General features: G+C 56.1%; 5 protein-coding genes across 20 annotated transcripts; 2 read left to right on the top strand and 3 right to left on the bottom strand.

The window, feature by feature from the left end:
• The first annotated feature begins 45 nt into the window (after positions 1-45).
• On the top strand, positions 46-12,764 carry MATCAP1 (microtubule associated tyrosine carboxypeptidase 1). Of its 5 annotated transcripts, none has more exons than XM_053603838.1 (8): positions 46-278; positions 697-770; positions 3,128-3,753; positions 3,837-3,980; positions 4,226-4,358; positions 5,284-5,589; positions 5,685-5,782; positions 6,740-8,432. In XM_053603838.1, exons 3-8 carry the CDS (start codon positions 3,184-3,186, stop codon positions 6,902-6,904), a joined length of 1,416 nt encoding a protein of 471 aa, XP_053459813.1. In that variant the 5' UTR covers positions 46-278; positions 697-770; positions 3,128-3,183; the 3' UTR covers positions 6,905-8,432. The 5 variants fall into 5 exon arrangements, 4 of the variants coding, with proteins under 4 accessions (XP_053459813.1, XP_053459800.1, XP_053459809.1 ...); XM_053603825.1 differs by having other exon boundaries at positions 176-278; positions 697-894; XR_008382659.1 differs by lacking the exons at positions 46-278; positions 6,740-8,432 and adding exons at positions 11,936-12,073; positions 12,554-12,764 and having other exon boundaries at positions 571-894.
• Positions 8,634-11,682, bottom strand: NOL3 (nucleolar protein 3). The gene is made up of 4 exons (XM_053603900.1): positions 11,493-11,682; positions 9,398-9,705; positions 8,900-9,247; positions 8,634-8,797 (listed from the first exon to the last, which is right to left on the bottom strand). Exons 2-4 carry the CDS (start codon positions 9,690-9,692, stop codon positions 8,790-8,792), a joined length of 651 nt encoding a protein of 216 aa, XP_053459875.1. The 5' UTR covers positions 9,693-9,705; positions 11,493-11,682; the 3' UTR covers positions 8,634-8,789.
• Positions 12,194-18,158, bottom strand: HSF4 (heat shock transcription factor 4). 9 transcript variants are annotated; one of them, XM_053603764.1, is made up of 14 exons: positions 17,221-18,158; positions 16,836-17,002; positions 16,119-16,227; positions 15,905-16,032; positions 15,680-15,804; positions 15,350-15,425; positions 15,087-15,151; positions 14,481-14,583; positions 14,107-14,231; positions 13,758-13,985; positions 13,142-13,286; positions 12,991-13,068; positions 12,762-12,831; positions 12,194-12,496 (listed from the first exon to the last, which is right to left on the bottom strand). In XM_053603764.1, the coding sequence occupies exons 2-14, from the start codon at positions 16,956-16,958 to the stop codon at positions 12,345-12,347; spliced, it is 1,527 nt and encodes a 508-aa protein (XP_053459739.1). In that variant the 5' UTR covers positions 16,959-17,002; positions 17,221-18,158; the 3' UTR covers positions 12,194-12,344. The 9 variants fall into 9 exon arrangements, with proteins under 9 accessions (XP_053459739.1, XP_053459789.1, XP_053459768.1 ...); XM_053603814.1 differs by having other exon boundaries at positions 12,991-13,056; positions 13,142-13,247; positions 13,758-13,881; positions 14,107-14,257; positions 16,836-17,403; XM_053603793.1 differs by having other exon boundaries at positions 12,991-13,056; positions 13,142-13,247; positions 16,836-17,403.
• On the bottom strand, positions 17,543-19,923 carry FBXL8 (F-box and leucine rich repeat protein 8). The gene is made up of 2 exons (XM_053603899.1): positions 19,772-19,923; positions 17,543-19,188 (listed from the first exon to the last, which is right to left on the bottom strand). Exons 1-2 carry the CDS (start codon positions 19,921-19,923, stop codon positions 18,216-18,218), a joined length of 1,125 nt encoding a protein of 374 aa, XP_053459874.1. The 3' UTR covers positions 17,543-18,215.
• On the top strand, positions 19,830-27,888 carry TRADD (TNFRSF1A associated via death domain). Of its 4 annotated transcripts, XM_053603896.1 has the most exons (7): positions 22,031-22,072; positions 23,348-23,433; positions 24,023-24,142; positions 25,511-25,669; positions 26,550-26,827; positions 26,909-27,098; positions 27,221-27,888. In XM_053603896.1, the coding sequence occupies exons 3-7, from the start codon at positions 24,097-24,099 to the stop codon at positions 27,529-27,531; spliced, it is 984 nt and encodes a 327-aa protein (XP_053459871.1). In that variant the 5' UTR covers positions 22,031-22,072; positions 23,348-23,433; positions 24,023-24,096; the 3' UTR covers positions 27,532-27,888. The 4 variants fall into 4 exon arrangements, with proteins under 4 accessions (XP_053459870.1, XP_053459872.1, XP_053459871.1 ...); XM_053603895.1 differs by lacking the exons at positions 23,348-23,433; positions 24,023-24,142 and adding an exon at positions 19,830-19,964 and having other exon boundaries at positions 21,853-22,072; XM_053603897.1 differs by lacking the exon at positions 24,023-24,142 and having other exon boundaries at positions 22,012-22,072.
• The last annotated feature ends 85 nt before the right edge of the window (positions 27,889-27,973 follow it).

Below are 27,973 nucleotides of genomic sequence, written 5' to 3'. Positions count from 1 at the left end.
CCAAACCCACTCACGCTTTAGGAAGAGGACCCGCTTTACCATGGCGCCCCTAATCAGGGGCGTGGCGTGTGACCTACACCACCTCCCAGCCCAGCCTGGCCCGCCCCCATTGGGCTCGGGGGCGCGCCGCCGCGGAGACTGCTGCGGTCTCCACCCCGTCGTGTGAACGTGCGCGCGCCCGCGTGCGTGCGTCATCGGCGCTGGCTCCCTCGGGCTAGGGGGCAGGCGACTGGCGTTGCAGAATGGGAACGGCGGGCGGCAAGAAAAGGAGAGAACAGGTGGGGGCGCGGCACACGGACAGAATTACCACAAAGGCTGACAGAAGGCAAGCGAGGCAACCCCTCCAGTTCTAGCGGAGAACCCCCACTCCATTGTCCTCTGACCCCACCCTCCATTGGGCACGCCCTTCGCCCTTTCCCCGCCGCTTATTGGTTCTAGGTCACGCCCCTCCTCGATCTCTGGGTCCCCATTGGCTCCTCTGCCCCGTTATCTCCTGGCGTTTCTTACTGGCACAGGTCACACCCTCTCATTTGTCACCAGACCCCGCCTTTACTAGTCGGGGGCTCCTCCCCCATCCAGCCCTCATTCATTCGGCTCCTAGAGCTGGGTGTCTGGGACATGGGGGTGAATCAGAACTGGGCTTGCCTTCGGGGAGTTCAGGGGATGGTAAGGGTACTTGGACCTTGGCTCCGACAGTGACAGCCTAGTGCGGTAAAGAAGGTGCCAAAGCAGAGGGATCCTCTAGACGCTGGGAAGGCTTCCCGGAGGAGGTGAGGCCAAAACCGAGTCCCGAAGAATGATTAAGAGCTTGCTCCGGGGAGATATTGCAGGGCATCCTTGGCGGAAGGACCTGAGACATGAAAGAAACAGGCGTATTCTGGTAATTGCGAGGAGGTAGGTCAAATGAAAGAAGGGGAGATGGAGGGAACTGGCCCAGGTAGAGGCCTGGAGATCAGTGAGGAATCCAGAAAAATGTACTGTTAGTTGAGGTGAGTGAGGCCTGAAATCTTTGTAAGGAGCTGATTATTAAGCAAGGTAGAGGAGGGTGGTGAAGAGCAGGTCTCGATGGGGAAGGAAAGCTCAGGGAAGGAATGATTCTAGTTCTGATAAGGAGAAAGGCTTTGGGGTTCATTTATTGAGTAACTGCTCTGGGCAGGCACTGTTCTGCATCTGGGAACACAGCTGTGAACACTGGAAAGGATAAAACATAACTAACCATCAAATTACTATACAAGTTTAAAGTGTACTGAAATACACTTCAGATGGTGATAACTGCCACAGAGAACAATAACTCAGGGAAGGAAAGATTGTGATGGAAGGAGGAGAGAAGGTTTACTATTTTTTAAAGAGTGTGTTAGGGAGACTTTCTTTTTTTTTAATGCTCCCTTTAACATGGTAGATAGGCTTTTTTTTTTTTGAGACAGAGTCACTCTGTTACTTGGGTAGAGTGCTATGGCATCATAGCTCACAGCAACCTCAGACTTTGGTCTCAAGTGATCCTCCTGCCTTAGCCTCCTGAGTAGCTGGGATTATAGGTGTGTACCACCACACCCAGCTAGTTTTTCTTTTCTTTTCTTTCTTTCTTTTTTTTAGTAGAGATAGGGTCTCACTCTTGTTCAGGCTGGTCTTAAACTCCTGAGCTCAAGCAATCCTCCTGCCTCAGCCTACCAGAAGGCTGGGATTACAGGCTTGAGTCACCTCACCCAGGCAAGCCTTTTCTACTAAGACGGTATTTATGCAGAGATTTGAAGAAAGAGAGAGAGTAATCTACGCCATTAATTTGAGACAGAGGACATGCTCATTTTGATATGCCTGTTAAAAAAAAGTTGCATTGAAACTGACAACACTAAAGTTTATGAAGAAGTCTAAGCTAGTATTTGGATGAGATCACCTACGGAGAAGAGGAGAGAAGTTCCCATAAACAAGCCCTGGGACATTCCACTGTTAAAGGTCAGGGAGATGGGGATGACCAGCAAGGGAAACCAAGAAGGAACAGCTAGTGAGGTAGAAGGAGAACCAAGTTTGAGTGTGTTTGGAAAGTCAAATAGAGGGGGTGTTTTCAGGTGAAGCGATTAACTCTGTCAGGTGCTGCTGATCAATATTAAAGTCATTGGTGACCTTGATCAGTTCAATTTGGATGGAGTGCAGGGAACAAAAGCCTAATTGGAGTGGATTTAAGAGACAATAGGAAAAAAAGGAATTGGAGATGGGTATAATATAAATGACTCTTACTGCTGCAATAAGGAGCAGATGGAAGGAGCTGCAGAGTGACTATAGCTGGATGAGTGTGGGTTCAAGTGAGGGTTTTATTTTGTTTCTTTAAGATGGAGAAATAAAAGCATATGTTTATGCTGATGGAAAGACTCCAGTAGAGAGAAAGAGACTGATGATATAGGAGAAAAGAGAAATGTTGGAAATTGCATCCCTGGGCAGGCAAGGAAGCTTAGAGGCTGGAGTCTCCAGTCAGTCTCTGGGGAGAGACTGGATTGGCCTGAGCCCTGGCACAGAGTCAGGGGTTGAGTGCCCTGACACTGGCCCAAGAAGATGCCTCAGATAGGGGACAGGCCTGGATTTGTTGAAGTTACCCTCTGCTCCCAAAAGCAGGTTTTAATTTGGATTTGAACAAATAGCCTAGAGGAGAGAGGGCATTCCCAGGAGGCTAGCATAAGCAAGGGGTACTCAGGGATTCAAATAGACTGACGCCAAATGGTCAGGAGGATGTGGGTGGAGCCAAGTGGGAGGGGAGTGGTGGGACTGAGAAGACACCATGGGCAGAAAGCAGCCCTGAGGACCCCCATCTATTATCATCCAGGCAAGTGAATACTGCATTGTACCAGCTTCCAGACGAGGTGAGTGCTGAGCAGATGAATAGCGGCTCAGTCCTTGTTCTCTGGAGCTGAGGGAATTCCGGTAACTAAGAATCTTCTTCATCTAGGTGGATATATAAAACTCTTGCTTTCTGCTTGGGTGAGCTTGCTGGTAGGAATGGACACTGCAGCCACCCAGACCCCTGGCAGCAGAACCTAGGTCTGTCAAGGGCCCTCCAAGTGTTGTGTGGAGCACAGAGCCTGCTGATCCTCTGGCCACACCCACTCATGCTGATCTCCACATGCCCTTGTGTCCCCAGAGGTCAGCTGAGTGGGGAGTTGGAGTGACCTGGCTGGATGTGACCCCCAAGACAGAATGGTGCTGGACTCAGGGGATCAGGCATATGAGCAGGCACCCCCCAGCCCGCCTGGCAGTCCCTCATCTCTGCACCATAGGCTGAAGCCCTCAGACCAAGATGTGCCACCGAGGTACCCCTGGCCTCCATCCCTGGCCTTGCCCCTGGCTCTGGCAGTCCCCTCAGCACTGCAGCCCCAGCCTGAGCGACAGCCCTCCTCAAAGCTGCACTTGGGCCACCGTAGCCACATGCGTCGCAGTGAAAGCACCTACACTGTAAATAGTACGGGCCAGCAGAGGTGTGGCACCCAGCGACGGGCTCTGTCTGGACAAGGACGGAAGCCAGGTGGGGGCACCCTGCGGTCTGCAGCATCCCTGCCTCACATTGCTAAGACTCGAAGGGATGGAGGTCATGGTACCAGCAAGAGCCCCTGCATGTTAGTGGCCCTGCGACCAATCAACATGGACCATGAACGGGACAAGTTCTTTCAGTCCCATTACACCTACAACCCACAGTTTGAGTACCAGGAGCCCATGCCCACGGCTGTACTGGAGAAGTACTGTGAGGCCTCTGGACAGTTCATCCATCAGGTTAGTCCAGCCTATCCACCTCACACTGGTCCTGATCCCCCCCAGGAGACTGTCCTAACTAGCTGCTATGGCCTTGTGTGCAGGCAGTTGGCATCATTGAAGCTGTTCTGGAGAAGTTTGGTACCTATGAACACTTTGAGGCTGCTACTGGGGGCCAGCTGCTGACCAAGTGCCAGATTTGGTCCATTGTGCGCAAATACATGCAAAAGGAGGGCTGCGTTGGGGAGGTGAGCTTGCCATATCTGCAACCTCTCTTCTACAGGCCCCAAATCAGTGTGTCACATCTGGCCAGCTGGTGACCCCAGACAAACCCTTGCCCCTGCCCCAGTGAGGCATGAGCTGGCTCTGGCAGGGATGATGGATTGTTGTCTTGGCCTGTTGTCCAGCCTGGCTGACTGGGGGCATCAGTATGTCCCATCTGTACACTGGCCCCAGGGCTGGTGGCTATGGCTCAGAGCATTGCCATCTGCAGGTTGTGGTGCAGCTGAGTGAGGACCTCCTGTCCCAGGCAGTCATGATGGTGGAGAACAGCCGACCCACACTGGCCATCAATCTGACTGGAGCCCGCCAGTATTGGTTGGAAGGGATGCTGCGGCATGAGATAGGTCAGGGTGTGGGCAGGTGGGTGGGTAGAAGGAATGAGAGGGGGCTGGGGCCTGGGAGCTGGGAGAGGCAGGGAGAGGTCCCAGTAACCCCTTTTGTTTCTCTGTCTTCCCTCTGGAGGATGGGCCCTTTCCCTTTGTGAGCAGCTTCTTCCTCCCTCTTGCTCACAAAGGTAGGCCAGAACATGCCTGCCCACTCTGGGCTCACCCTCATCTCTTACTCCTTTAGAGTGTCTTTTTCTGCCTCCATTTCCTCTCTGAGTTCCCTTGACAGTGGGGGCAAGGCTAGTGAAGCCCTCAAAGGCCAGAGGGATAGAGCCCTGAGGGTCTCACCAGGCTAGCCAACACTCCAGGTGTGGGTGGAAGCCCAGATCCTGGCAACAGACTTGGCCTGAGGACACACAGTTCCTGGTTTAGGAGAGACAGGCCAGGCTGGGAATAAGGGCACAAGGCACTAATCACTATTCTTTTCTATCTATCCCTCCTCTTCAAGAATCCTGTTGCTTTGGGCAAGAGGTGGTTTTTGCTGGGGCATCAGAGTTACTGTCAAAATGATATGGGCACTCAGGGTGTTGGGACAGGTGGTTTCTGTGTTCCTTGTCTCCAGGAGGGGTGAGGAGATGTAAATTTGGGGAGTTTATGTGTGTGGGGTAGGGGTCCCTGGACCCGTGAGGGAGGATTGATGCATGTGAACCTCTATGGGTCCTTGGATACCGAGTTCGCTTGAGGAGAGTCTTAGCGTTGCCTGGTGTTGGTCTGGGGAAATACTTGTGTGATAGCCTAAGTTTGAGGCTTTGAGGACACAAGAGTCATGGGTAGAAGTCCATCCAGAAGTCTGGCCTGGCAGAGTAGGGCACTGGCCAGGACCGCAGATGGGTCCCCCAGACGCCCCGCCCAGCACCTCCTCTTCTTTCTGCCCACCCCCCAGGCACCCACTACCTGCGAGGCGTGAACAATTCGCGACAGCCGTGGCACAGCGCCGAGGGCCGGCTGCGGTACGGGCTGCGCCCAGCTAACCCCACGGAGGAGGGCCTGGCCAGCCTGCACAGCGTGCTGTTCCGCAAGCAGCCCTTCCTGTGGCGCGCCGCCCTGCTGTACTACACCATCCACCGCGCCGCGCGCATGTCTTTCCCACAGCTCTTCCAGGATCTGGCGCGCTACGTGCAGGACGCAGACGTGCGCTGGGAGTACTGCGTGCGCGCCAAGCGCGGCCAGACCGACACCTCAAAGCCGGGTGGGCACGAGGAAGAGCCCTGGGCGGGGCCGGGGGCTGAGAAGAGGGGCGGGGCTTCGGGGCACCCGGGGCTCACCGCCCTCCTGTACTCCCAGGCTGCTTCAGCAAGGACCAGGTGTACCTGGACGGCATCGTGCGCATTCTGCGACACCGCGAGACCATCGACTTCCCGCTGCTGACCTCGCTGGGCAAGGTGAGGGGCTGCGGACCTTCATAGGTCCCAGCCAGCTGTCCCTCCCCTCGCGGCATTCCCCGAGCCTCTGATTGATACTAGGGTGAGGGCTGGGCGCCAGACCTCTCTGGCTGGGGGCAGTGCGGGTGAAGGTGAGCCCAGGAGATGAAATGATGGTCTGGCGGACAAAAGCGGGTGTTTGGCCCAGCCTACAGGTATCTGTAGATACTGCATCTTTAGGGACATTCAGGAAGGCCTGAGGAAAAAAGCTGGAGAAGTAGCCATGGTCGAGGTCCCTGGTACTGGTATTTGAATCAGCCTGAGAAAAGCAGACCTCATTCGAAGCAGTGGAGGAGTGGGAGGAGGTTTAAGTAGAATAGTGGCTCAGGTGTTTGCTTTGCAGACTCCCTAAGGAAGGCCTAGGGAAGGGAGTGCAGGGTCGAGAGGAGGAGGCCTTTCTCATCATTCCTGCAGAATTTATAGTGACCTGACCCAAACATGCAGTGTCCATACATTTGGAAAAGGAACCAGAAGGAAAGCTCTTCAGAGAGTGGAATCCTTTTAACTCAGGGCCATCCTGAGTGGGAGGGTGAGAGTCTAGGCCTCCCTCCCCAGAATCTGACCTGGGTGACTGTTAAGAGAGTGGGGCTGGTGTAAGTGGCATCCAGGAGTTTACTGTTGGATGTGCAGAGGTTCCTGGAGATATGGGGGGAAAGCGTTAAGGAGGCAGTTGGATAGCCATGTTTGGAGGTGAGGGGAGAGGTTGGGCTAGAGAGATGAATGGGGGTGTAAGGCACAGATTATAAAAGAAGGTGTTGAAAGAGCAAAGACCCAGGACTGAGCCTAGAGTTACAAAAACTTGGGAGTGGGTCAGGAGGGCAGAGGAAGGAGCCCCAGGAAAAAAAGTGGTAAGCTAGGACCTGCTACCTGAAAACCACAGGACTCTGCCTACCCCTGAGGTCACCTCCCTCCCTGCAGGTGTCCTATGAGGATGTGGACCACCTGCGGCCCCATGGGGTGCTGGATAAAACCCGGGTACCCCACTTCATGCAAGACTTGGCACGCTACCGGCAGCAGCTGGAGCACATCATGACCACCAACCGGCTGGATGAGGCAGAGCTGGGCCGCCTGCTGCCGGACTGATGTTGGTTGAGGGCTACAGATAGAGGCCCCAGAAAGAGGGCTCCAGATCAGCCCCCAGAACATGAAGCTGTCTGCTCTGTTCATCCATGGCCTGGGTGTTTCTTGGGGGCATTGGGAGGGCAGAAGCGTTCCAAGATGAGGAGTGGCAACATCTGAGGGTTTCTGTCATGCCTAGCATGTTGGGCAAACTGAGTTGCCCTTCGGCCTCCAGCTCTCTGTTGAGCAGAGGGGAAGTCTGGGGGTAGGAGGAGAGCTGAGCATTGAGGGGGATGGGGGGAGGTTTGGGAGTAGAAACTTGTTCTTGCATGGAATGTTTTTGGGTGCTCGGGTACTCCAGTCTCTCCCTTCCCCTACCTGGCCCCTTGGTGCTCCTTCAGCATTCATGCTGTCTACCTCTTACTGGGTCCTGGTGGAGGTTGGGATCCCTGGGGTGATTGCCTGAGCCTAGAGTCTTGGCTTCACACAGGTTCAAGGGGCTGGGTCCTGGTAGTAGAGACCCAGCTGGACTGGGCTGTGCTTAAGCATTTGGTTCTCCCACCAAATATGGTCATGTATTTATTCCATATTTATGTACTCTACTTCCTGAGGCTGGGAGGCAGCAGCTTCTGAAGGTTTTTTTTTTTTTCCCTTGGTGTCACAGCTCACAGCAACCTCCAACTCCTGGGCTTAGGCGATTCTCTTGCCTCAGCCTCCTGGGTAGCTGGGACTACAGGTGCCCACCACAACACCTGGCTATTTTTTTTTTTGTTGCAGTTTGGCTGGGGCTGGGTTCGAGCCCACCACCCTCGGTATATGGGGCTAGTGCCCTACCCACTGAGCCACAGGAGCCGCCAGCTTCTGAAGGTTTGATGGAGGGAATAGGACACTCCTAGTCCTACTCTCATTTTACACACACACACACACACACAAATGCAGGCCTTGTGAGTCAAGCCCAAGAGCTCACCTGGCCCTATCCCTATTCTCTCTGCTGTTCTTGTTTTCACCAGCATGCTCACAGCTGGTCTCTGGCAGAGGTTGGCATAGCCTGGAAGCAGCCACAATCGAGCCTGAGGGGCAGGCCCCCAAGGCCCTAGCCCCTCTGGGACCAGAGAGGTGCAGAGGTGGTTGATGCTTCCAGTTTCACTTCTGACTCAGCTATGTGCAGTTGATCCAGTGTCACTCTTACCCTTGGCCTTAGTTTTCTCATCTGTAAAACTCAGAAATGCGGTTGGAAAATCTTTATTCATTTAGCCAATGAGTATGTATAGAGCACCTTCTGTGTGCCAGTTACTAGTCAGAATCCTCACTGAGCTACCAGTCCAGAGGGAAGCCAGTCAATTAAAACAGGAATGACAATGATGTGTGTGGCCTCTGTTTACCTAAGATCCCTTCCCCTTCCCCTTCTCTAATCTCAGCTTCATGTTCTAGGGTCTAATCTGGAGCTCTCTTTCTGGAGGGAGCTCTAAGCCCTCCCTAAGTGGAGAAAAGTTTCCTTTCCCTTGCTCTCTGCATCAAGCCCAGGGGCTTCCATGAAGTTCAGCAGGTGCCTATACAGGCCCCCATATGGCTCCTGAGGGGAAAGGGTGATGCAGCATGTGTTGGGCTCTTGTCCTATCAGGAGCCTTATTCTGAGGTCTCCAGTGTGCAACTTGGGTTACTGAAGATAAGGATGAGGACTGGGTGGCGGGTGTGGTGGGGCCCGGGGCTGCCCAGGTTACTGGGACTCAGAGGCAAACAGCCAAAACAGCCAGAATTGTGAAGAGAGTCAGGCCCAGGCCAACCTGGAATTTATTCACTGCCAGAGGTTCTGGGTTGGAGGAACTCTTGGTGGGATCCGATCTAGCTCCAGCAGGATCCCAGCTCCTATGCACCTTGGGCAGGGAACAGCCGATCAGCGCTCTGGTCTTCAGGAATCTAGAGATGACGGGGGCAGTGGTCAGTGAGGTGGAGCCCACCCTCCGCTTCCCAGGCCATGTCCTCCTGCCAAACCTGTGTGGGATTTGGGCAGCCTCACACCTTCAGACTCGTCCCCCTCCTCGAAGTCAGGCTCCGGCTCGGGGTCGGGCTCCAGCTCCGGTTCTGCATCCGGTTCCGGATCCATCTGGGGTTCTGGTTCTGTCTCCAGTTCTGGTTCCTGATCTAGATGGGACTCTGGCTCCGGCCCAGCTCCTTCAGAGGCCTCTGCTTCCAGGTCTGGCTCTGGTTCCTCTGGGGTCCCGGATTGCACCGCCTCGGAGCCCTCAGGGCCCCCAGCCTGGTCATGGTCTGAAGCTCTGGGCAGCCCGGGGAATGCGTTTCCTGAGCCGGGTGCCTCAGGAGACCAATGGCCAGGGCACGGAGGGTCGTAGTAGCGGTCCCGGTAGCCTGGGGCGGAAGTGGGAGCGACTTGGGATCAGTTTACCGGTATGCGGTTCCCTCCGCACGAGCTAGTCTACCTTTCGGGGAGATGACTACGCCTCCCGCTACTTAGCCTTTGCCCCGCCCCCAGCACGTCCCCGCCCCGCCCACGCTCACCCGGGCCCACGTGCTGCCAATCCCAGGCGGGGTCCGGCGCGCGCGCCGTAAGCTGAGCGCAGCGCAGCAGCTCCTGGCAGGTGGCCTCGCCCTTGCTCTGCACCAGCAGCAGCAGGCGGCGCACCCTGCGCTCGGCATCAGGCAGTGCATCCAGCGCCTCGTATTCGGGCCCGGTGAGCACGCCCCGCGCCAGCAGCGCGTCCAACAGCAGCCCCGAGTCCGCCTGCAACGTCTCCACCAGGCGTTTCCGCTCGCGGTCGATTGTCTCTGACGGCCGCTCCTGCGCGTTGCCCATGGTCAGGGCTGCACTGGGGACCCGGAGAGAAGTAGAGGGGGCTGAGAGGCTGGGCCTTTCCCAAGGCCCCAGTGAACACCCGTAGCTGGGACCTTAGTTGACCTTGACCCCTAGCGGCCAGTCGGCTCCGCAGCGCAGGACCTGGAGGCCACCGCAGGAACTGCTGTTCTCGTCTCTCTGGCCACTTCTGTCCTGTCACCTCAGGCCCCGCCTTCTATCCCTAAACGTCAGCTGTGGATCTCCTAGGTTTCCCATCTACTGGCTGAATGCTCTCCCATCCAGGACATCCTCCTGAGCCCCAGCCATCAGCAAATCTTGAGACCAGTTCAGACCCAGTTTATCCAAACCTCTTTCTCTTTCCCAAATCTGCTCCTTTCAGCTCACCAGGCAGAAAAACCTAGGATTGACCTTCATACTCCCACCCAGCCTGCAGTCGAGTCATTTCCAATCTGTCTGCTTGGGGTTTCATCATCACCACTGACTTAAGTCTAGTATCTTACCTCCTCGTGGACCTTGCGGAACCCGGGGTCCAGGCTTCCTACCTCCACACTCTGCCCTCTAATCCCCTCTGCACCCAGAGCACAGGGTGGAGAGCCTTCCTCTGCTCCTCTTCCTATCCAACCCTGAAGAGTTAGCCCTTCTCCCAGGCCCCTAAGCAGTGACCAGACTACCCTTTGCGCCTCCATTTCCCTTTGTGACAAGTACTGCTTTTCCACCTCTCAGTGAGTCTCCATGAGCTCTTGCCTCTTCACCCCACTGTTGTCACATGTTTTGCAACAGTTCCTCTGAGTATCTCACTCATTCCCACTCCACCACCCCCATAGCATAGTGACTTTAAGAACTCTCTGGAGTAGGATTTTATTATATCCTTTTACAGAAGAGGAAACAGGCAAGGAGGGACCAGGTGGTAGAACTGGAACCCGGTTTACTCCAGCCTGAACTACAAGGGGGGTCTCCTGTTTAGAAATGTCAATTGGAATCATCTCCCACCCCACCCCCACTACCCTCAATGAGAACCCAATCTATGGTCTGATTACTCTGGCCACCTCCCATCATCCAGGACAGCCAGGCCCTTCCCCACCACGCAGTGCTTGAAGAACTCGCTGAGCCCTTGGCGCTCCAGAGCCTTTGCTGATGCTGTTTTCTAAGCCTGGCATGGCTGTCCTCTGCCTCCATTGCGTTGACCCATCCTCCACAGTCAGGTGCTTCCTGTTCACACCAATGCCTCAGTGTCCAAAAGGCAGGTGGTTCTCTCCTATCTGTACCCCACTGAACAACATTCACCTCACCACCGTGCTAACTGACATTACTGCACTGCTTACGTGGAGGACCCTCTGCTCTCTTTAGCTAAGTGTGCCAAAAAGTGTCCCTCCAATTGTGGACCACAGTAAGAGAGAGGGATACAGCACCTACGCTGGACAGACGCAGAATGAGGGCGCAGATTGGATTGTCCCTGCTTCTTCACTCCTGTCATTACCCCAAGTCCTGCTCTGGGTCCTGACTAGGGGTACAGGCCCCAACTGGCCAGGGCCTTCTCTTTGAGTCTATCACAGCTCTAAAGTGAAAGCCAGGCCAGTCCTTCAAGGGTCACAGGCCAGATTCTTCCCAGAGAGCCACATGGCGAGGCGTGGAGCCTGGTCCCTGTCCCCATCCCCACCTCGCTGCTCGGGCTCTCTTTCCCGCAAGGGTGGTGGGAAACCACGGGAGCCTTTGCGCATGTGCGACCGTCTGGCTCCCCTCGCTTCCGCTCCACCGGGTCCCAGAGCCTGAGAGTCCTGCGGCAGGGCGGGGCTCACAGACCTCCGAGTGTGGCTGCTGGTGGCTGGGCGCTGATTCTGCCCAATCTCGGTTTCCTTTCCCTCCCCCAGCCGGGTGGAGTGGTGCTCTGGGTTCGGCCCGTTTCGGGCGGCCCCACTCACGGGTCGAGCATCGGCGGGGCAGGAGATGACGGTGCAGAAAGGGCCGGGCAGGGTGGGGGTGGGTGCAGCAGCTGCGATGGGGGCGGGGCGGCCAGGGCTGCCGGGAATGGGGGTGGGGGGGTTCTTCCCCGGGGCACCGGGAGCCAGGCGGTGCGCTGGCTAGGGACGAGCTTATAGGCCATTTTCCCTCCTCATCCAGAGATGTGTCAGGGAGGAGACAATTCGGTCCGTGGCTCCACATGTCCAGCACCCACTCTGGGCCTCCCAATTCTCAAGCTCCTTACATCTGTTCTCTTGTCGACCCCTTCTCTTTTCCTGTCACAGATGAGGCTCACGGACCGGAAGCGACTTACCCAGGAACACTGAACGCTGGAATTGCGGAGCTGAGTGTGACTTAGAAGACCACCCCCCACCCCCGGAGTTTGCAGTGGCTACACCAGCCCAAGATCAGAGCTTAAATGAGTAAACTCCCTAGCGGTTCTTCCATTTAAAGCTCTAGGATCTGGATGCTTCTATGAATGCAAAATAGCTCCCACCCATGACTACTGTGATCCCTGACTGGTAAAGAAAAGAGAGCAGAAACACAGAAAAAATGCAATTTATGTGCAGGGCTCGCAGGCTGTTGAGTATTGGGGGCTTCGCTCACCCCCCGCCAGGGGGCGCCAGGAAGCCCAGAGGAGTGTGAGGCTGCAGACTGGTTCCTTGGCCAGCCTGGCTTCAGAGGCCTGCGTTCTCAGGGGGAAGGACTGGCTGCTGGGCCGACGTAAGAGGCCCTGCTCTCAGGGGTGCTGTAGATGGTTAAAGCCCCAGGCAGGCCAAGGGCTGGGCCTCCCAAAGCAGCCTGGACATCCAGCACGAGTGGGGCCCCAAGTGTGGGGTCCTTCCCTAGGAGAAATGGGGCTGTGCTCAACAGAGAAGAAAAATCTCCTCTCCTTTATTTAGGGAAGGAGAGTCCTGTCTGCCTGCCTTCTGCTCAGTTCGGATGAAACATCCATTCTCAATTTCCTACTCTCAGCTAACAGTGAGGGGTTGGGTGGCTCAAAATGTACTCCGTGGGGACTTCCCTGTAAAACAAACTGCCCAGCCCAGCCCAAGGCACCTCAGCCCAATCATGGCCTCCTCCCAGGTCCTGAGTCACTACAACCATTACCTGGGCCTGAAGAATTTAACCCCTTGGCTGCCAGCTCAGGCTCACCCCTCTCTGGAACCAAGGGCTGCATCTGCATGAGAGAACCCCAAGAAGCAGCTGGGGAGGGGGCCAAGTAGCTGAGGAGAATTACTGGGTCAATCCTCAGATATGGCTCTGGTTCCCAGAGAATAGACATGGACTAAAGGCTTGGTTCAGCAACACCAGGTCCCCTCCTCCACCCCTTTCTTACCAGGGACAGCTCCATGTCCAGGTCCATCAGGGTCCATTCTCGACTTTGGAGGCTGGGGCTCAGCACCTTGGGATAACTCTAGGTCAATGGTGTATAGATAGCTGGATCTCATCAGGTCTCATGCCCCTACCCCAGTGGAATGTATACTCACATCCAGGGGCCCTGAAGGCTCCATACTTTCTGGTGGGGGCCGAAGCAGCATTGGAGGCAGCAGATTCTCTGGGCTTTGGTCCCCCCTCTCCAGGCCCAGAGGCCCCCTGTGCACAGAGAAGTGCTGTTGGCCTGCAGTGCCTGTCCTACATGAGGTTTCCAAGGAACTGATACATCAGGATTGAAATCCCCCAACATTTAGAAAATCCTCTTTCCCCACAGGGCACTTAGCGCCTTTGCTTCCTAGCTGGGACCTGAGATTTGTGTTGTGGAGCTGGGGTCTTGGGACATGTCTCCTTGCTATGCAAGTGTCAATACCAGTGGTTCTTAAACTGTTGTGTACTTTCCAATCACACTGGTGAACTCATTTATAAAATATAGATTCCTGAGCCCTTCCACAGAGATGCTGACCTGACTAGGTATTTTTACTTTCCAGAGGACTCTACTGATACTCTTTAGAGCACACTCTGAGAAACCAAGTTAGTATTACAGACTCAATCCCAATCCCCCCCTTAGCCACCATGCAGAAGACAAAGATAGGAAGTGTGGGCTGGCACATGCTGGTCTATCTGCAAAAATGGCTCACAGGGTTTACTGTCAAAAAGGGCTCTACTCACCTGTCAGCTATCTCCCTGGGGTCCTTTGGTTCAGGCTGTTGGGCACTCCTGGGCCCCTCGGGGCTGAAGCTCCCTTTCCCTTCCAGGATGGCCTGTACCACAGCCACAGGCAGTGGTGGGGGTGCTGTCACGCAGAAGTCACACTCGTTTGGGGCCAGGGCCAGCCCGGCCTCGCCATCCCCCCCTGGACTGGCCGGCTCTTCTTTGAGCAGTGCCAGGCCCTTCTCCCTGCACCGGAGAAAAGCTTCAACCAGACCCTGACACTGACTTCTCCCCCATCCCCACAGCCATCTGGGCTGCCTGGCCCTCCCCCCCAAGCTCCCCAGAAGGCAGTCCCTGTCCTCCTTACCTCCTGCCACCACTGGAGGAAGAAAGCCTGGTTCCTTCAGGGGATGGGGAGTCTTCTGGGATGTCAGAGATGATGGGGCCCCTGGCTCTGTGAGGGCTAAGGCCCAAGGTAGCCTCTGGGAGGGGCTGTAAGCAGAAGGCGAGGCCCAGCCCTTGGCCTCTAGGCACAGGGAGAGCTAGCACCCTACCCATACCCACCTAGGACAGGTCTTAGAAAGAAGGTTTGAGGGAGGAAGCTCAGTCCATGCTGGGGAGCCTGTGTGTGGTTGGGGGAAAGGCTGGCTTCCATCCTTTCTTCTTTTGGGGGAATGGGGAGAGAGAATGGGCTCTCCATAAGCCCAAATATGACCTAGGGAAGGGGGAAGAAAAACCTACCGACTGGATATAGTAGGGGTCCTGCAGGAGAGCGCCAGGTAGGGAGCAGGCATTGAATTTGGCAGGTGTGGGGCATGTGCTCCCTTCATCTAGCATCAGAGACCTATGTGAGGTGACCAGGACACAGGCAGGTTCAGGCCCCATGCCCCTCAGCCTGCACTTCCCTCCCTCCCTCCCTCAGGCCCCAGCAGCCAAGTCAGCAGAGCTGAGGCCTGTTGCCAGGGCATCAGTCACATGCTGGAGGTGGAAGGGGCTCCCCCCAGAGATGGGGGCCCTTTTGGGTAGAGAGGTGAGGAAGGGAGCATGGTGTGAGCCCACGGCTCTCTGCCATTAGGAAGCTTTTGGGATGAGAAAGGAGCTGCTGGGTGTGGATTGGGGGAGAAGGTCCTGGAACAGGAGGATCTGGAAGTGGAGGGTACCTGGTGGTTGAATTGAGGGGAGAAGAGGGAAGTCCTAGAGGGAGTGAAGGAACCTGTAGTGCAGGGAGAGGAGTGAGGATTCCTGGGGAAGGAGTTTGTGGAGAAGGCGTTCCTGCTAGGGACCTCTGTAGGTGAGGGTCTTGGACATGGGGAAGTGAGTGTGAGCACCCCTGGCTTTCTCACTCACAGCTTTCTCTTGGCTCCCGAACTGCTGGGCCCCGCCTGAAGTGGCCCAAAGAGACACTGGATCAGCTGAAGAGAATGCAAAGGGCTAATTCGTACTTTAGTCCTTGACCCCATGGCCTAGCAAGGCACTTCCGGATGGGGGAGTATGGGGTTAGGAGGGGGAAAGGGCCTTATTAGGACGCGGGGGGCTGTGGGGGGCACTGGCCAGAGCCCGTGCGGTGCGGAGGAGCGGGAGGGAGAAACCAGGTAGTGGGAGAGGAACACCTTGCCAATGACCCGGTGCTGCTGACCGTGGCTCTGCCGTAGAGTCACCACCTCCCTCCACAAGATCTCGTTCTGCCTAGGGGAAGGGGTGAGAGGGTGCTGAGGCATCTGAGAGTTCGTCCAATCACTCCCCAACCCCCGCCAAATGCCAGACGCGCACGACTACCCTAGGATCACCTATCCTATAGATCAGACCAAAGTTTCACAGCTCGGCCCAGTTGTCATGATGGAGAGGCACTAAGGCCCAAGCGTAGAAGGGGCTGCAGCAGAACCGGTTACCCTCTCACCCCAGCCCCCTGCCTCGTCTTCCCCCGCCTCCACCTCCCGTACTGCCTGAGCTCCCGCAGCCGCGCCTCGGTGCTCTCCTGCGCGCCCCGCAAAGCCTGCACCTCGCCCAGTAGCCGGCCCAAGTCCTCCGGGCGCCAGCGGCCGTCGTCGCCTCTCAGCGCGGGCACCTGCGGGTGGGAGGCACAGTCGGGATAGGGTCGTACCGAGTCGGGCAGCCAGTCCCAACACCCCTATTTGGGTTGGCTCCTTCCCTCAGGCCGCCCTCACCTTGCGCCGCACGCGCTCCAGGAGCTGCTCGCGGCCGCGCACAAAGCTTGGGTGCTGGAACTCAACATGGTCGCGCTCCGGCCTGAGCAGGCCGCCCTGGTCGATGCTCACCACCTTCCGAAAACCGTCTGGCGAGTGGGCCATGGGGGTGTAAGTTGCCCCATCCCAGCACCACGTCACCCAAACCCGCTTCCCGCTGCCCCTGAGGACTCACACATGTTGAGTTGTCGCACAAAGCTCGCCATGTTGCTGTGCTTGAAATACTGGGGCAGCACTTCCTTGGCGAAGCGGCTCTGATCGCTAACGAGGAAACTGGTCCCGCTCTACCGAGAATGCCGCCCGCCCACGGTGCAGGCGGAGACCAGACCCTGTAAGTGGTGTCCGCCCACGGCCAGGCCCGCGCTCTGGCGCACAGGCACACACTCACAAGCACTTGGGGTCCCGGCTTGCCGCTTATCTCCATATGGGACGAGGCCGGGCCAGAATCAGCTCTGAGGCCTAGCCTGGGGCGACCACAGTGAGTCCCACCCCCACCACTCGGTACTTGGTTTTCACAATGGAGGAGCTGAGGCCGGCTCGGGTTCCAGCCCGGGGCGGGTCCCTGACTCGCGACGTGACCCTGAGCTCCAACCAGACCATCCCCTTTTTTCTTTTGGCCTCTTGTTTTCAGGACGGGGTGGGGTGGAATCTCAATGACCTCGGATCCCTTAGGCTCTAGGTGTTCAGGGGACTCCTAACTCTTCTTTGGCGGCAAAGGAAGTCGCCTGACCCCCATCTCGCACACCCCCTCCAAGGTGAACTACCCTGAATGGCTGTATTGCGGGAACCCACAGCCCAGTCCCAGGCGGAGGTTGGGTGGGCAGGGACGTTCATTCACATGGAGAGACCCCGGGGAGAACCACTGGGGGAGTTAAGGGGCCCCGGCCCTCACCGGGCTCCAGCGGATCAGGTGGTCGGTGCCTGGGTCGCCCACCAGCGCCCACAGCTTGCCGAGGAAGGCTGGTACGGGGCTGGGGCCTGGTTCCGTGGGCAGCGCGGCTGGCACTTCCTGCATGGTGCACTCTCATCCGGCTTAGCTCTCGGCCCGGCCGCACTAGCCTGGTCAAAGCGGCGGAAAGTGCTGCGTTTGCCGCCCGCTGGGCCCTACTCCGCCCCCGTCCGCCAGGTCAGGCGGGGGCCACGTGCGAGCCTGCGGGGCGGGGTCGGACAGCAACTGTGGCACCAACAGACAGAAAGGGCTTGCTGGACCCGAAGTGTGTGGAGCGTAGGGGTAGGGTGGGTTGGGGAAGGGAGGGAGACCTTAGTTCGAGTCCCACCTTTCTTTATTTTGGGGGGAGAAATCGCACGTGTCCACACTGGTGTGGGCTGGGAAAGTCCTAGAGGGCGATGGCACAGTGAAGCTCCAGGTGGGACGGGCAGATAGGATGGAGGACTGCGGCACTTGCCCCCCTCCCGCCGGACCCTGAAACATAAGTCTTTCCAAGGGTGCTGAGTACCCCGATCCTGACCACTGCAGGCTCATCCGTTACAACGGACCTTGAAGAGACTTCCCACCTCTGCCAGGACGGCTCGTCTGGTCTCTGCGTGTTCCCACCCTCCCACTTCAGAGCCAGTCCGGCTTTTCACCAGACACCGAGACACTAGGCAGGATTTGTTTATTTCACACATCCTTGACGCCTCGCCGGCATCCGTGCCCTCTCTCCCCTGTGAGCCGGCGGCCCAGTCCGCAGAGTGGTGGGGGTGGGAGGCTGCCCAATACCATCTGGGCCTGACAGAACAGGAGGTCTTCTGCAGAAGTTGTGAACAGCTAACACCAAGTGGAGGCAGGGTGCCCTGGCTCACGCCTGTAATCCTGGCACTGGGGGGAAGAGGGCAAAGCAGGGCTATCGCCTGAGCTCACGAGTTCTAGACCAGCTTGAGCAAGAGGGAGAACCCGTCTCTAAAAAAAATAGCCGGGTGTTGTGGCAGGCACCTGTAGTCCTAGCTATTTGGGAGGCTGAGGCAGGAGGATTGCTTGAACCCAAGAGTTTGAGGTTGCTGTGAGCTAAAGACGCCACGGCACTCTACCGAGGGTGAACAAGTAAGATTCTGTCTCAAAAAAACTAAACTAAACTAAACAAACAAAAAAAAAAAACACCGAGTGAAAGCGGGTGCCCTGGACTGGTCCCATGCCATTCCATAATTCCCAATCCTAGAGAGGCACAGGAGGCCACAATCCCGAAGAAAGGGGCTAGCAGTAGGGGAGGGCCGGGCACCCCCATCTCGCATGTCAGAGGTCTCACATGTCTGGGGGAGAGAAGGGGTTGCCCACTCATGCCACAAGCGTGGGCCGCCAGGGATGGGGCTCACGCGTTAGTTTGAGCGTGTAGGCACGCAGGCGCGGGCAGTGTGCGCGGAAAGCGTCCCGCACGGAGGGGCTCACTACGCAGAAGCAGTGTACCTCGCGCAGGCCAGTGCAGCACGACGCCAGCTCTTCGAGCGCAGCGTCTAGCTCGGCGGAAGCACTGGAGCGCACCTCGAGCGCGCGCAGGGTTGCAGCGTAGTGGCGCGCCGCAAAGCGCACTGGGCCTACCGTGTTGCAGGAGAGATTGAGGCGCAGCGCAGCCACCGGCACTGCTGGCTGCAGGACGCACGTCACGATTTCGGCTGGCAGCGCAGGCTCTAGCTCCAGCTCCACCGCCAGCCCAGGGTGGCGGCGGCGCAACGCGGCCCAGGCTTCGTTGGGCAGGGGGGACGCGCGTGCATCTTCAGGGCACGCGCACCGCAGGGCCAGGAGAACTAAAGGCGTGCGGTCCGGCGCGGCCAGAGCCTCCAGGGAGGCACGCGACATACTGGCCAGATGCAGGCCGAGGGCGCGCAGATGCGGGCAGGCCTCCAGTAGCTTAAGCACCGAGCCGGGCCCCACGCTGCCAATCAGCGTACCATTGTCCAAAAAAAGGCTGTGGAGCTCGGGGCAGTTACTTGCTGCCTTCAGCACCAGTGCGTCGTCCAGTGTGAAGGGCAAGCGCCGCAGGTCGAGGTGGCGCAGCTCGCGGGCAGCCGCGCAAACAGCGTGCACTGCATCCAGAACGTCTCGGCCGGCATCGAAGAGCGGCTTTTCTCCGCGGCATTCCAGGCGCAGGCTTCGCAGCCCCGAGGCACGGCCCGCCAGCTCCATCAACAGCTCGGTGGCCGTCTGGCGGCTTGGCTTCCTTGATGGCTCAAATTCCAGCCGTAGGTTGCGAATGTGGTTCAGGCAGTCAGACGTATGTGGCGGCAGCATGTCTTCCCTCTCACGGTTGCAACTTGTGTTGGAGCCGTGTAAAAAAGGAATCGTACGTCCCCGAGACCGAAATTGGGAGAGAATCACCTCTGAGCTGGGGTTCCAGCTGCCATCCCACCTCCTGCCCCCACTGCAGACCATGCCTGTTGCCCCAAGGCAGCCGCTGGTAGCAAGAGGGAACTTCCATCCTATCCCTTTAGAAGACTTCAGTGGAAAGCCAAGTATACTTAGGAACTGGGCTTTCCTTCTCAGCTGTCTTTAAGGAGTCAGGCATGGCCTTGGGACTGCTAACTTCAAATTCTGCTTCTGCCACTCTCTAGCGTAGTGACCTGTGGGAGGTGATTGAGTCTTTCTACCTCAGTTTCCTATCTGTGCAATAGAGATAATACACTACTACCACACAAGGTTTTTCATGAAGATTAAATAAATTAATGTATGTAAAGCACTCAAAAACTATGGTTGGCACATATATGGTACTCAGTCAATAACGTTAATAATTACGTTTTTTAGTATGGGTCAATCACTGAATCTCTCCAATCCTCAGCTCCATAGACAGCAAGGAGGGAGTGGGAGGTAGGAGGCAGAAGGTGGGGGAGCAGGCTCACCTGATGTTGATGTCATGCCAGACAGCGCTGCAGGTGGCAGCCATGGCCCATGCCCTGCAGACCCTGGCAGCAGCAGCACGGTCCCTCAGGGGCAGGTGGCGAAAGATGAACACTAGCACCTCCTCTGGCAATTGCCCTCTAGGCTCAACCATGGCTCAGCTTGGGTGGGACCTCTGGGGCTGTTGGCTCTGGCCTGGAGAGAGAGGGATGTTATTGGGCTCAGGAAGGCCCAAAGTGTCTTGGGGACACTGGAGCCTAGGGATAAGCATACAAGTGCTATGGCCTAGGAGCTGCTACATTGGTTTATAGAGTCCAGTGCAAAATGAAAATGTGGGGGACTCCTGTTCACCACATTATTAAGAATTTCAGGACAGCACCAGCAGAGCTTTTAATCAAGTATGGGACCCTAGCCAACTGCACAGGTCTCAGGCCTATGAAGTCAGTCCTAGATGCCAAGGGTTTCTGGTTCTCCTTGAAATTACTTTCTCACTTGTTGAACGAATCCACATTTTATTCTCTGTTATAAGGAATGGCAACCACCACCTATGTGGGAGGATGCTCAAAGAGCCCATCTCCCCCTACCTCTCTACCACAAACTCAGAGCTGCCCAGCAGGGATCACTGAGCTTCCTTCCAGACTTAAGGATTAGTAAGGAACTGGGCCAAGGTCAAAAGTGAGGGCCTCTCAGATGGTGCAGGGCATCAGAACATCCGGACAGTTTTCACAATTCAGATTTTACCACCCTATGTACTAAATCAGGCTGTCGGGAAAGTCTAAGCCTAAGGAATCTGCATTTCAGCAAGCTCCCGGTGACGCCACAGGTTGTAAGTTGAGAAACCCCATTCTAACCCCTCCAGTCACTAGAGAGTGACTATAAGGTTGAAAAGGCAGGAACAGGGGGCGGCGCCTGTGGCTCAGTGGGTAGGGCACTGGCCCCTTAATACCAAGGGTGACGGAGTCGAACCCCGCCCCGCCAAACTGCAACAACAACAAAAATAGTCGGGCGTTGTGGCAGGCGCCTGTAATCCCAGCTACTCGGGAGGCTGAGGCAAGAGAATGGCCTAAACCCAAGAGCTGGAGGTTACTGTGAGCTGTGACCCGATGGCACTCTACCGAGGGCAACAAAGTGAGACTCTGTCTCAGAAGAAAAGTGCACAGTCGGCAGGGGGCCAGCCACATACACCAAGGGTGGCGGGTTCAAACTCGGCCCAGGACAGCTTCAAAAAAAAAAATAGAAAAACTGAGGCAAAGAGGATCGCTTGAGCCCGAGTTGGAGGTTGCTGTGAGCTATGACGTTACGGCACTCTAACCCAGGGTGACTGCTTGAGACTGCCTCAAAAAAAAAAAACGAAAGAAAGATAAAGAAAAGGAAAGAAAAGGCAGGAACATTAGCGAAGACCTAATTGTCAGGGACCACGAACCAATCAGGAAGCGGGAGGGCCCAGCTGGATCCGCCCAGAGAGGGGCGGTTCCCTTCCTGTCTCCGCCTTGCCGGGGGGATGTACCAGGTGTTTCTTTAGACCTTCCCAAGAGGTGCAGAAAGGTTTGAAGTTCTGGGGCCCGGCGGCTCTGGAGTCTGAGGGGCTCAAGGTTCAAGTTCTGACTTTGACCCTTGAGCATCCCTGGCTCCCCCTGGGCAATTTATATTCGGCTGGAACTCTGCAGACTCACCCTGAAGCGCAGCTTCATTGGAAACTGCATCCTCTTTGAAGTTGCCAGTTTTGTTTTAAGGTGCATGAAGGTTTGCGTACATATTCCACACCACTAGCTAGTTAATTTTCCCAATCTTCCAGGCTAATCGTCTCTCCTGGAACTTCTGAGAACCTCAGCTGAGATTGTATCTGAAATCCACAGGCACCCGGTTTTGCGTGCCTGGGAGTAGCAGAGATCAGAGACCCATCAAGCCAGAAAATTCTGGTCTCCAGGGGGCGCCCCCTTGTTGATCAATCTGTTCCCGGCTGGGGGAAGTCTGGCAGCTCTCACTCTGAGGCGCCTTGGCCTCTTAAGAACCGCAACCCCTCAGAGTCCCGTCCCAAAGACAGTTCTTCCTGCCGTCTAACCTTGGGCGCCAGTGTCTTACCTGCTCAGCGGACTTGATGGTGTTTGCCAAGGGCTGGAGACTGGCCCAGAAGGGCAGGGGGGCGGGAAGGACAGGCCCGGAGCCCGAGGGGCGGAACGCGCGAGCGGACGGGGCGGCCCGGGCTGGGGCACCGCCTCGGTGCCTACGCGCACACCCGGAAGCGGTGCAAGAGGAGCGGAGCCTGGCCAGCGTGGGAACCCAGGCCCGGCCGAGGTGGCCAGGTTAGTGCGGAGGGTGAGTGGGCTTCCCGGGGCAGGCAAGAGCGGAGGCGGATTTTGTCGCCTGAGCGTGGGCACAACGCAGTTGTCACTCGTAGCTGCCCCACCCAGCTGGCGGCAGAGGCCTATTGGTCTGTTTCTGTGGGAAGTGGGGGTGAGTAGGGGACTTGATCCCCACACAGGTTCCTTGTCCCAGCAGAGGACTTTCAAGGTGGGGCGGGGGGAAGAAGAGGGCCCTGCAGGTGAGAGGGCGGCGGGACTGATTATGAACACTTCTGTGAACCGAGATCCCCTGACCGCTTTAGCCCAAACGACATGCGAAGGTGGGCTAGTGGGAAGTAGGAGAGCGCCAGAGCAGCGCGGCTGAGTAGGGGGTGCGCCCGACTGGTCGCTGGGAGTCGTCAGCTTTTAGTCATTGTGCCACTCCCGCAGGCCGTCCCCGCCCACCCAGCCAGAGGTGGGCTGCCCAGGGACCATTGTGTTAGTGGGGTGAGGTGCTTGGCTTGCCCCCGGTGGAAGGAGCAGTTGTTCTTAGGTCTGTACCCCAGTGTCGCCCATGGTCTTCGCCCACTAAGCGTTTTCTGGACTCAGTCTGAAAGCCTCAGCCCCGCCCGAAGAGGGGCGGACTCCGGGTAGGTGGGGCACCGGGCTTCCCAAGAAGGGGGACCCTGTGGAGGGACACATAAGGAGCTGCCAAGGAAACGAGGGAAAACTAGGGCCCCAGTCTTGTCTCTACCTTGTTAACTGAACTCTCCACCTCCAATACTGCCGACTTCCCCTAGTTGTGTGTACTAGTATGACGGGACATACCACATCTCCAGGCTCCAGTACTCCCTGGCAGTCCTGATGGGCGGACTCGCGCCCCATTTCATACTCACTTCCGTCCTTTGGGGTGAGATCACATCCATCAGGTCAATGTTCCAAAGTCTGGGGTCCCTGGGGCCACTGTCTCAGGCCACACACACCCCCACCTCCCACTTGTCCCACCTCCTTGACTGGCTCAGCTAATGCTCTTGGACCCAATTGTCACCTGCAAAGTTCCACTCCATGTGTTTTTGTTTGTTTTATTTTGCTTTTTAAGAAAGACATTTATTTTGCCTTTTATTTTTTTTTCAGACGGAGTCTCCCTCTGTCTCCTGGGCTAGGGGGGCTAGAATGCAGTGGAATCATCATAGCTTACTGCAACTTCACACTGCAACCAATTTTTCTGCCTCAGTCTTCCAAGTGGCTGGGGCTACAAGCGCTTTTCACTTGGCTAATTTTTTTATTTTTTTGTAGCGATGAAGTCTTGCTCAGGTTGGTCTGGAACACTTGACCTCAAGTGATCCTTCTGCCTAGGTCTCCCAGAGTGCTAGGATTTACAGGTATGAGCCATCACACGTGGCCTTATTTTGCCTTTTTAATACAAAAGAAATGTATCTACATAAAGTATTAAATATAGCTAAACACAAAGACGTAAAAATCACCACAAATCCTTTCCCTGTCCTTCCATCCTACCCAGCAATAAACACAATACTAGCTTCCTGTTAATTTCCAGACTGTCATTTTGGGTAAATGGACAAGTTTTAATATGTTTTCTATGAGAAGACCAGAGGAGTGGGGGTGCCAAAGGACATATCCCTTATACTCAGACCCAGAGTAATGCCATCACCAGATATTGTTTCTCTTGCCAGGGGCTTGGTGATGCTGCAGGGCCCCTGCTCAGTTATGCTCTCAGCTTTGGCCCTTAGGTTAGGGCATTGGTTCTCAACCATCCTAATGCCATGACCCTTTAATACAGTTCCTGTGGGTGGCGAACCACAAGTTAAGAACCACTGGGTTAGGGTCTGGGGGCAGATTGAAATGCTGCCTCTGCTCTGAGCTCAGAATTGCTCCCTAACAATGTACAAGGCTATAGTCCTTGTTCCTTCTTGTACCTCCTCCCCTGAATCTCCCTGTTCCTCATGTAAATAGGTGCCAGCTTAGGCCACCGCATCTGTCCTGCCCATAGCTGGAGCTCAACACCCCTCCTAGCCCAGCATATGTAAATGCTGAACACCACAGAGTACAGGACTGTGACTGATGAGACAGGAGGTAAGGCCTTGAGCCCACAACTCTAGGAAAAGGGTGAGATTTTGCCTCAGCTAAGGTGAAGAGGAAAAAGCAGGGCAGTTCTCCACCTGCCACCCATGGGACAGTAATCGGGAGACTACTAAGCTGCAAGTTAGTGCCATGGTTCTCTGGCTGGGAATTTTGTTTCCATGGTTTAGGGCTAGTGTTTTTTTTTTTTTTTTTTTGTTGTTGTTTTGGTTTGGTTTTTTTGTTGCCCAGGCTAGAGTGCAGTGACATGATCATAGCTTACTGCAACCTTACTCTATCTCCTGGGCTCAAGCAATCCTCCTGCCTCAGCCTCTCCAGTAGCTGGGACTACAGGTGTGCACCACCAATCCTGGCTAATTTTTCTATTTTTTTTTTAATTTTTTTTTATTTTTAGAGATTGGGACCATGACTCTATCTGGACAGGGAAGGAATCAGTAGAAGAAAAATTTGAGTTGGATAAGACAAGAGCCCAACTCCAAGAGTTTTATAACAAAGGGAATGATTTAATTCATATAACTGAAAAATCTAGGTGTTAGAGACAGCTGAATCTTGGGCCATAGCATGGGTAGGAGTGCACCTCTATCTTTTGGCTCTGTTTCTTTCTGTGTTTCTCTTATTCTCAGATTCTTCCCAAGCACTGGCAAGGAGACCTACCCTTCCTTTCTTCCAATTCAGCCCCAAGAGAAGGGAAATTAGTACCTCTTTCCTATTAGTCCAGTCGGAGTTGCAGAGTTGATTCTCATTGGCTCAACTTGAAGTAGTCATTGCAGAAGGGTAAATGGATATGCAAATTAGCCAGGCTTGGTACACACACCCAGACCTAGAGCTAGGGAGTGGGACACAGGCACATGGATTGAGAAGAGAGAGGAGGGAAGTCCACAAAGGTAAGTCAAGTGTTGGGGAGAGATCTGGATAAATACATACTACAGGTGTCCTTTGAACGAAGCCAGTAGGTTTAGTGGGAATGCAGGTAAGAGAACCTAATGGTGGGGCAGGGCCCTTTTAGTGATACTAGGGGCTCAAGTTCAGGACATGGATCTTGTTGGCTCTGGGGCATGGGCATGGGCACCATCCAGAATGAAGATTTTGTAAGAGAGGTACACTGGCCTGAGCAGGAGGCAGAGAAGCCCCACTGCAGGATCTACCTCTACTTTCCCTCCACTGGGGCCCAAGGCTCTTTCTCTGAGGGCTCCGTACAGAGTCAGAGACACAAGGGGCTGCCTGTGAGACAGTGACTTTTGTCCCAAGTGTGCCAGCTAGTTGAGCTTAAGCCTACCATGAAGGAGACAGCTGAGCCACATGGGACTAGACAGTATCCACGGCTGGGGGATGACCTGGATGCCTGACTGTCTGCATCTCTAGGAGGTGAGATGGCGGCTGGGCAAAATGGGCATGAAGAGTGGGTGGGCAGCGCTTACCTGTTTGTGGAGTCCTCGCTGGACAAGGTGGTCCTGTCGGATGCCTACGCACACCCCCAGCAGAAGGTGGCAGTGTACAGGGCTCTGCGGACTGCATTGACAGGTGCGTTGGGGGGAGGGGGGAGGATGTGGACAGGAAGAGGTGACCTGGGGCCTTTTGTGGGGCAGGGCAGGGACTGAGGTTCCAGGTCCTTGGTAAGCCTGGGCTTAGATACCATTAGGAAAAAGATTTGGTGGGGATGGTGGGTGGAAAGTGCTGGGGTGGGAGGCAGAAGACTCCAGCTGTGTAGGCTCCTTCTCTGCTTATGGCTTGTGTGACCTTGAGTGTAGACATGTGTCCCCGTGTCCGTGTATGATCTACCTACTTGTGCACTAACACTGCCCACCTCAGACCAACCGGCCCCCTCCTTTCTACTAATTGGCTATCTTTCTCTCCTCTTTTCCTCTCACTGCAGCAATCCTTGCCCAAGACTCCTCCCCACACCTATCCTTCCAGTCCCCCTTTCCCATCTTAGTGCAGAGGCCACAGGAGGCTGAAGCAGGTTGGGGGATCTGTTCCTGGTCCCAGAGCTGCGGCAGCCCCTCTTCTTCCTGGGCAGCAAGATCCGCACTTGGTAGAGGCTGAAGACTTGAGACCTCTTGCCCCTCCTCTGCCCGGTGGGCTGCCTGCCTATGGGGCTAGGCTGTCCCGGGCACAGGTCCTTTCCAATGCTGTAAAGTCATTCCCCTTTGTCTACCCTAATATGAGGTGTCAGAAATGGGGCTAGTTGGCAGTCACTCTATCTTGGAGTGCACCTGTGATAGGTCTTTGACTTCCTTCTAGGTTATTGCTGTTTGCATCCCAATTTTGTTTCCCAGCTGGGTACTCTAGGGTAATCGTGCACACCAGATCAGGGGATGGGGACGGGGGCTCGCCTCTCCTACGGCCGCTTGGAGAAGGGCCGCTCTTGGGGATCGCTGGACCTGACTGCCCGCCTCCGCAGAAAGCGGCGGGAGCCCGGAGGTGCTGCAGATACTCAAGATACACCGCGGCGATCCGCAGCTGATAGTGCAGTTGCGATTTTGCGGGAGTCAGTCCTGCGGACGCTTTCTCCGCTCCTACCGCGAGGGGGCACTGCGCGCCGCGCTGCAGAAGGGCTTGGCGGCCGCCCTGGCCCATCACTCTGTGCCGCTCCAACTGGAGCTGAGGGCCGGCGCGGAGCGGCTCGACGCGGTGCTGACAGATGAAGAGCGCTGTTTGAATAGCATCTTAGCTCAGAAGGTGCGGCCGGCCTGGGGTCAGGATGGGGTAGGGCGGGAATTCGTGCCGAAGGCCCCACTGACTGCGCACTCCTTCCCCTAGCCCGACCGGCTCCGGGACGAGGAGCTCGCTGAGCTGGAGGATGCGTTCCGGAATCTGACGTGCGGCTTAGGCGGCCACGGTGGCAACACGGAGGTAGCTCAGGGTTCTTCGCAGTCCCTGGTCCCCTCTCTCTTGGAGAAGGCGCCGCCACCGTCTGGCCAGACTTTTCTGTTCCAGGGTCAACCCATAGGTGAGGGTTAGGATTAGGCATACAGGGAATTTGGAGCGGGGAGGAGCAAGGGCTGGGCGGGAATAGGAGGGTGCTGGCTCCGGGGTGTCCCGCGTTCACCTGCTTCCCCTCTTACTTCGCAGTGAATCGGCCGCTGAGCCTGCAAGACCAGCAGACATTTGCACGGTCCGTGGGCCTCAAATGGCGCAAGGTGGGGCGCTCACTGCAGCGGGGCTGTCGCGCCCTGCGGGACCCGGCTCTCGACTCGCTGGCCTATGAGTACGAGCGTGAAGGGCTGTACGAGCAGGCCTTTCAGCTGCTGCGGCGTTTCGTGCAAGCCGAGGGCCGCCGCGCCACGCTGCAGCGCCTGGTGGAGGCGCTGGAGGAGAACGAGCTCACCAGTCTGGCAGAGGACTTGCTGGGCCTGGCCAGTCCTGATGACGGCTTGGTCTAGGTCAGGTGCTCAGCCAGGGGTTTGGAGCACCTGGATGACACTAGGGTCCCTTCTGCTGCTATCCAGGGCCCCCTGTCCATGCACAGGACTCTGAGACCACACTTACAATCTCACTTGCCTCTCTGCTGGAGCTGCTGTGGCAGAGTTGACTGCTGGGGTGCACCATGGGGGATTCTGCCCCCATACCCATCCAGCAGGACTTGAAACTGGTGTTTACTTCTTCACTCATTAAACACCTGGCCCCTGGGTATCCTAGGCACCATCCTGGGTGCTGCAGATGCTGTGGTGAGCAAGATAAACGATTCCAGCCTGCCATCTCACACACAGTGTGGGACCAACATTATTAAGCAATGGAAATAAAGTGTAACCCTTTTTTGATGTGAGGTATACCAGGAGTTGTGGGAAATGAGTGAGGGGCCTAACCCAGACTGGGGTTGGGCTT

This window comes from Nycticebus coucang, chromosome 2 (genome assembly GCF_027406575.1).
Source record: "Nycticebus coucang isolate mNycCou1 chromosome 2, mNycCou1.pri, whole genome shotgun sequence".
Lineage (NCBI taxonomy): Eukaryota > Metazoa > Chordata > Mammalia > Primates > Lorisidae > Nycticebus > Nycticebus coucang.
This window is presented reverse-complemented; position numbering and strand designations above follow the sequence as displayed.

What these genes read in the sequence shown, in the direction of transcription:
- TRADD (XM_053603895.1), top strand. Translation starts at nt 21,868, where the DNA reads ATGGTGTTTGCCAAGGGCTGGAGACTGGCCCAGAAGGGCAGGGGGGCG. An exon ending in TCTGCGGACTGCATTGACAG is followed by an intron (nt 25,670 to 26,549) that starts GTGCGTTGGGGG and finishes CCGCCTCCGCAG; the next exon opens with AAAGCGGCGGGAGCCCGGAG. An exon ending in GTTCCAGGGTCAACCCATAG is followed by an intron (nt 27,099 to 27,220) that starts GTGAGGGTTAGG and finishes CTTACTTCGCAG; the next exon opens with TGAATCGGCCGCTGAGCCTG.
- HSF4 (XM_053603753.1), bottom strand. Translation starts at nt 16,367, where the DNA reads ATGGAGATAAGCGGCAAGCCGGGACCCCAAGTGCTTGTGAGTGTGTGC. An exon ending in TCGGGAGCCAAGAGAAAGCT is followed by an intron (nt 14,584 to 15,086) that starts GTGAGTGAGAAA and finishes CACCTCACATAG; the next exon opens with GTCTCTGATGCTAGATGAAG. An exon ending in TCCTCCAGTGGTGGCAGGAG is followed by an intron (nt 13,986 to 14,106) that starts GTAAGGAGGACA and finishes TCTCCGGTGCAG; the next exon opens with GGAGAAGGGCCTGGCACTGC.
- FBXL8 (XM_053603899.1), bottom strand. Translation starts at nt 19,923, where the DNA reads ATGGTTGAGCCTAGAGGGCAATTGCCAGAGGAGGTGCTAGTGTTCATC. An exon ending in TGGCATGACATCAACATCAG is followed by an intron (nt 19,189 to 19,771) that starts GTGAGCCTGCTC and finishes CTCCAACACAAG; the next exon opens with TTGCAACCGTGAGAGGGAAG.
- NOL3 (XM_053603900.1), bottom strand. Translation starts at nt 9,692, where the DNA reads ATGGGCAACGCGCAGGAGCGGCCGTCAGAGACAATCGACCGCGAGCGG. An exon ending in TTGGCAGCACGTGGGCCCGG is followed by an intron (nt 9,248 to 9,397) that starts GTGAGCGTGGGC and finishes CTTCCGCCCCAG; the next exon opens with GCTACCGGGACCGCTACTAC.
- MATCAP1 (XM_053603838.1), top strand. Translation starts at nt 3,184, where the DNA reads ATGGTGCTGGACTCAGGGGATCAGGCATATGAGCAGGCACCCCCCAGC. An exon ending in CTGGACAGTTCATCCATCAG is followed by an intron (nt 3,754 to 3,836) that starts GTTAGTCCAGCC and finishes CCTTGTGTGCAG; the next exon opens with GCAGTTGGCATCATTGAAGC. An exon ending in TGCTGACCTCGCTGGGCAAG is followed by an intron (nt 5,783 to 6,739) that starts GTGAGGGGCTGC and finishes CCCTCCCTGCAG; the next exon opens with GTGTCCTATGAGGATGTGGA.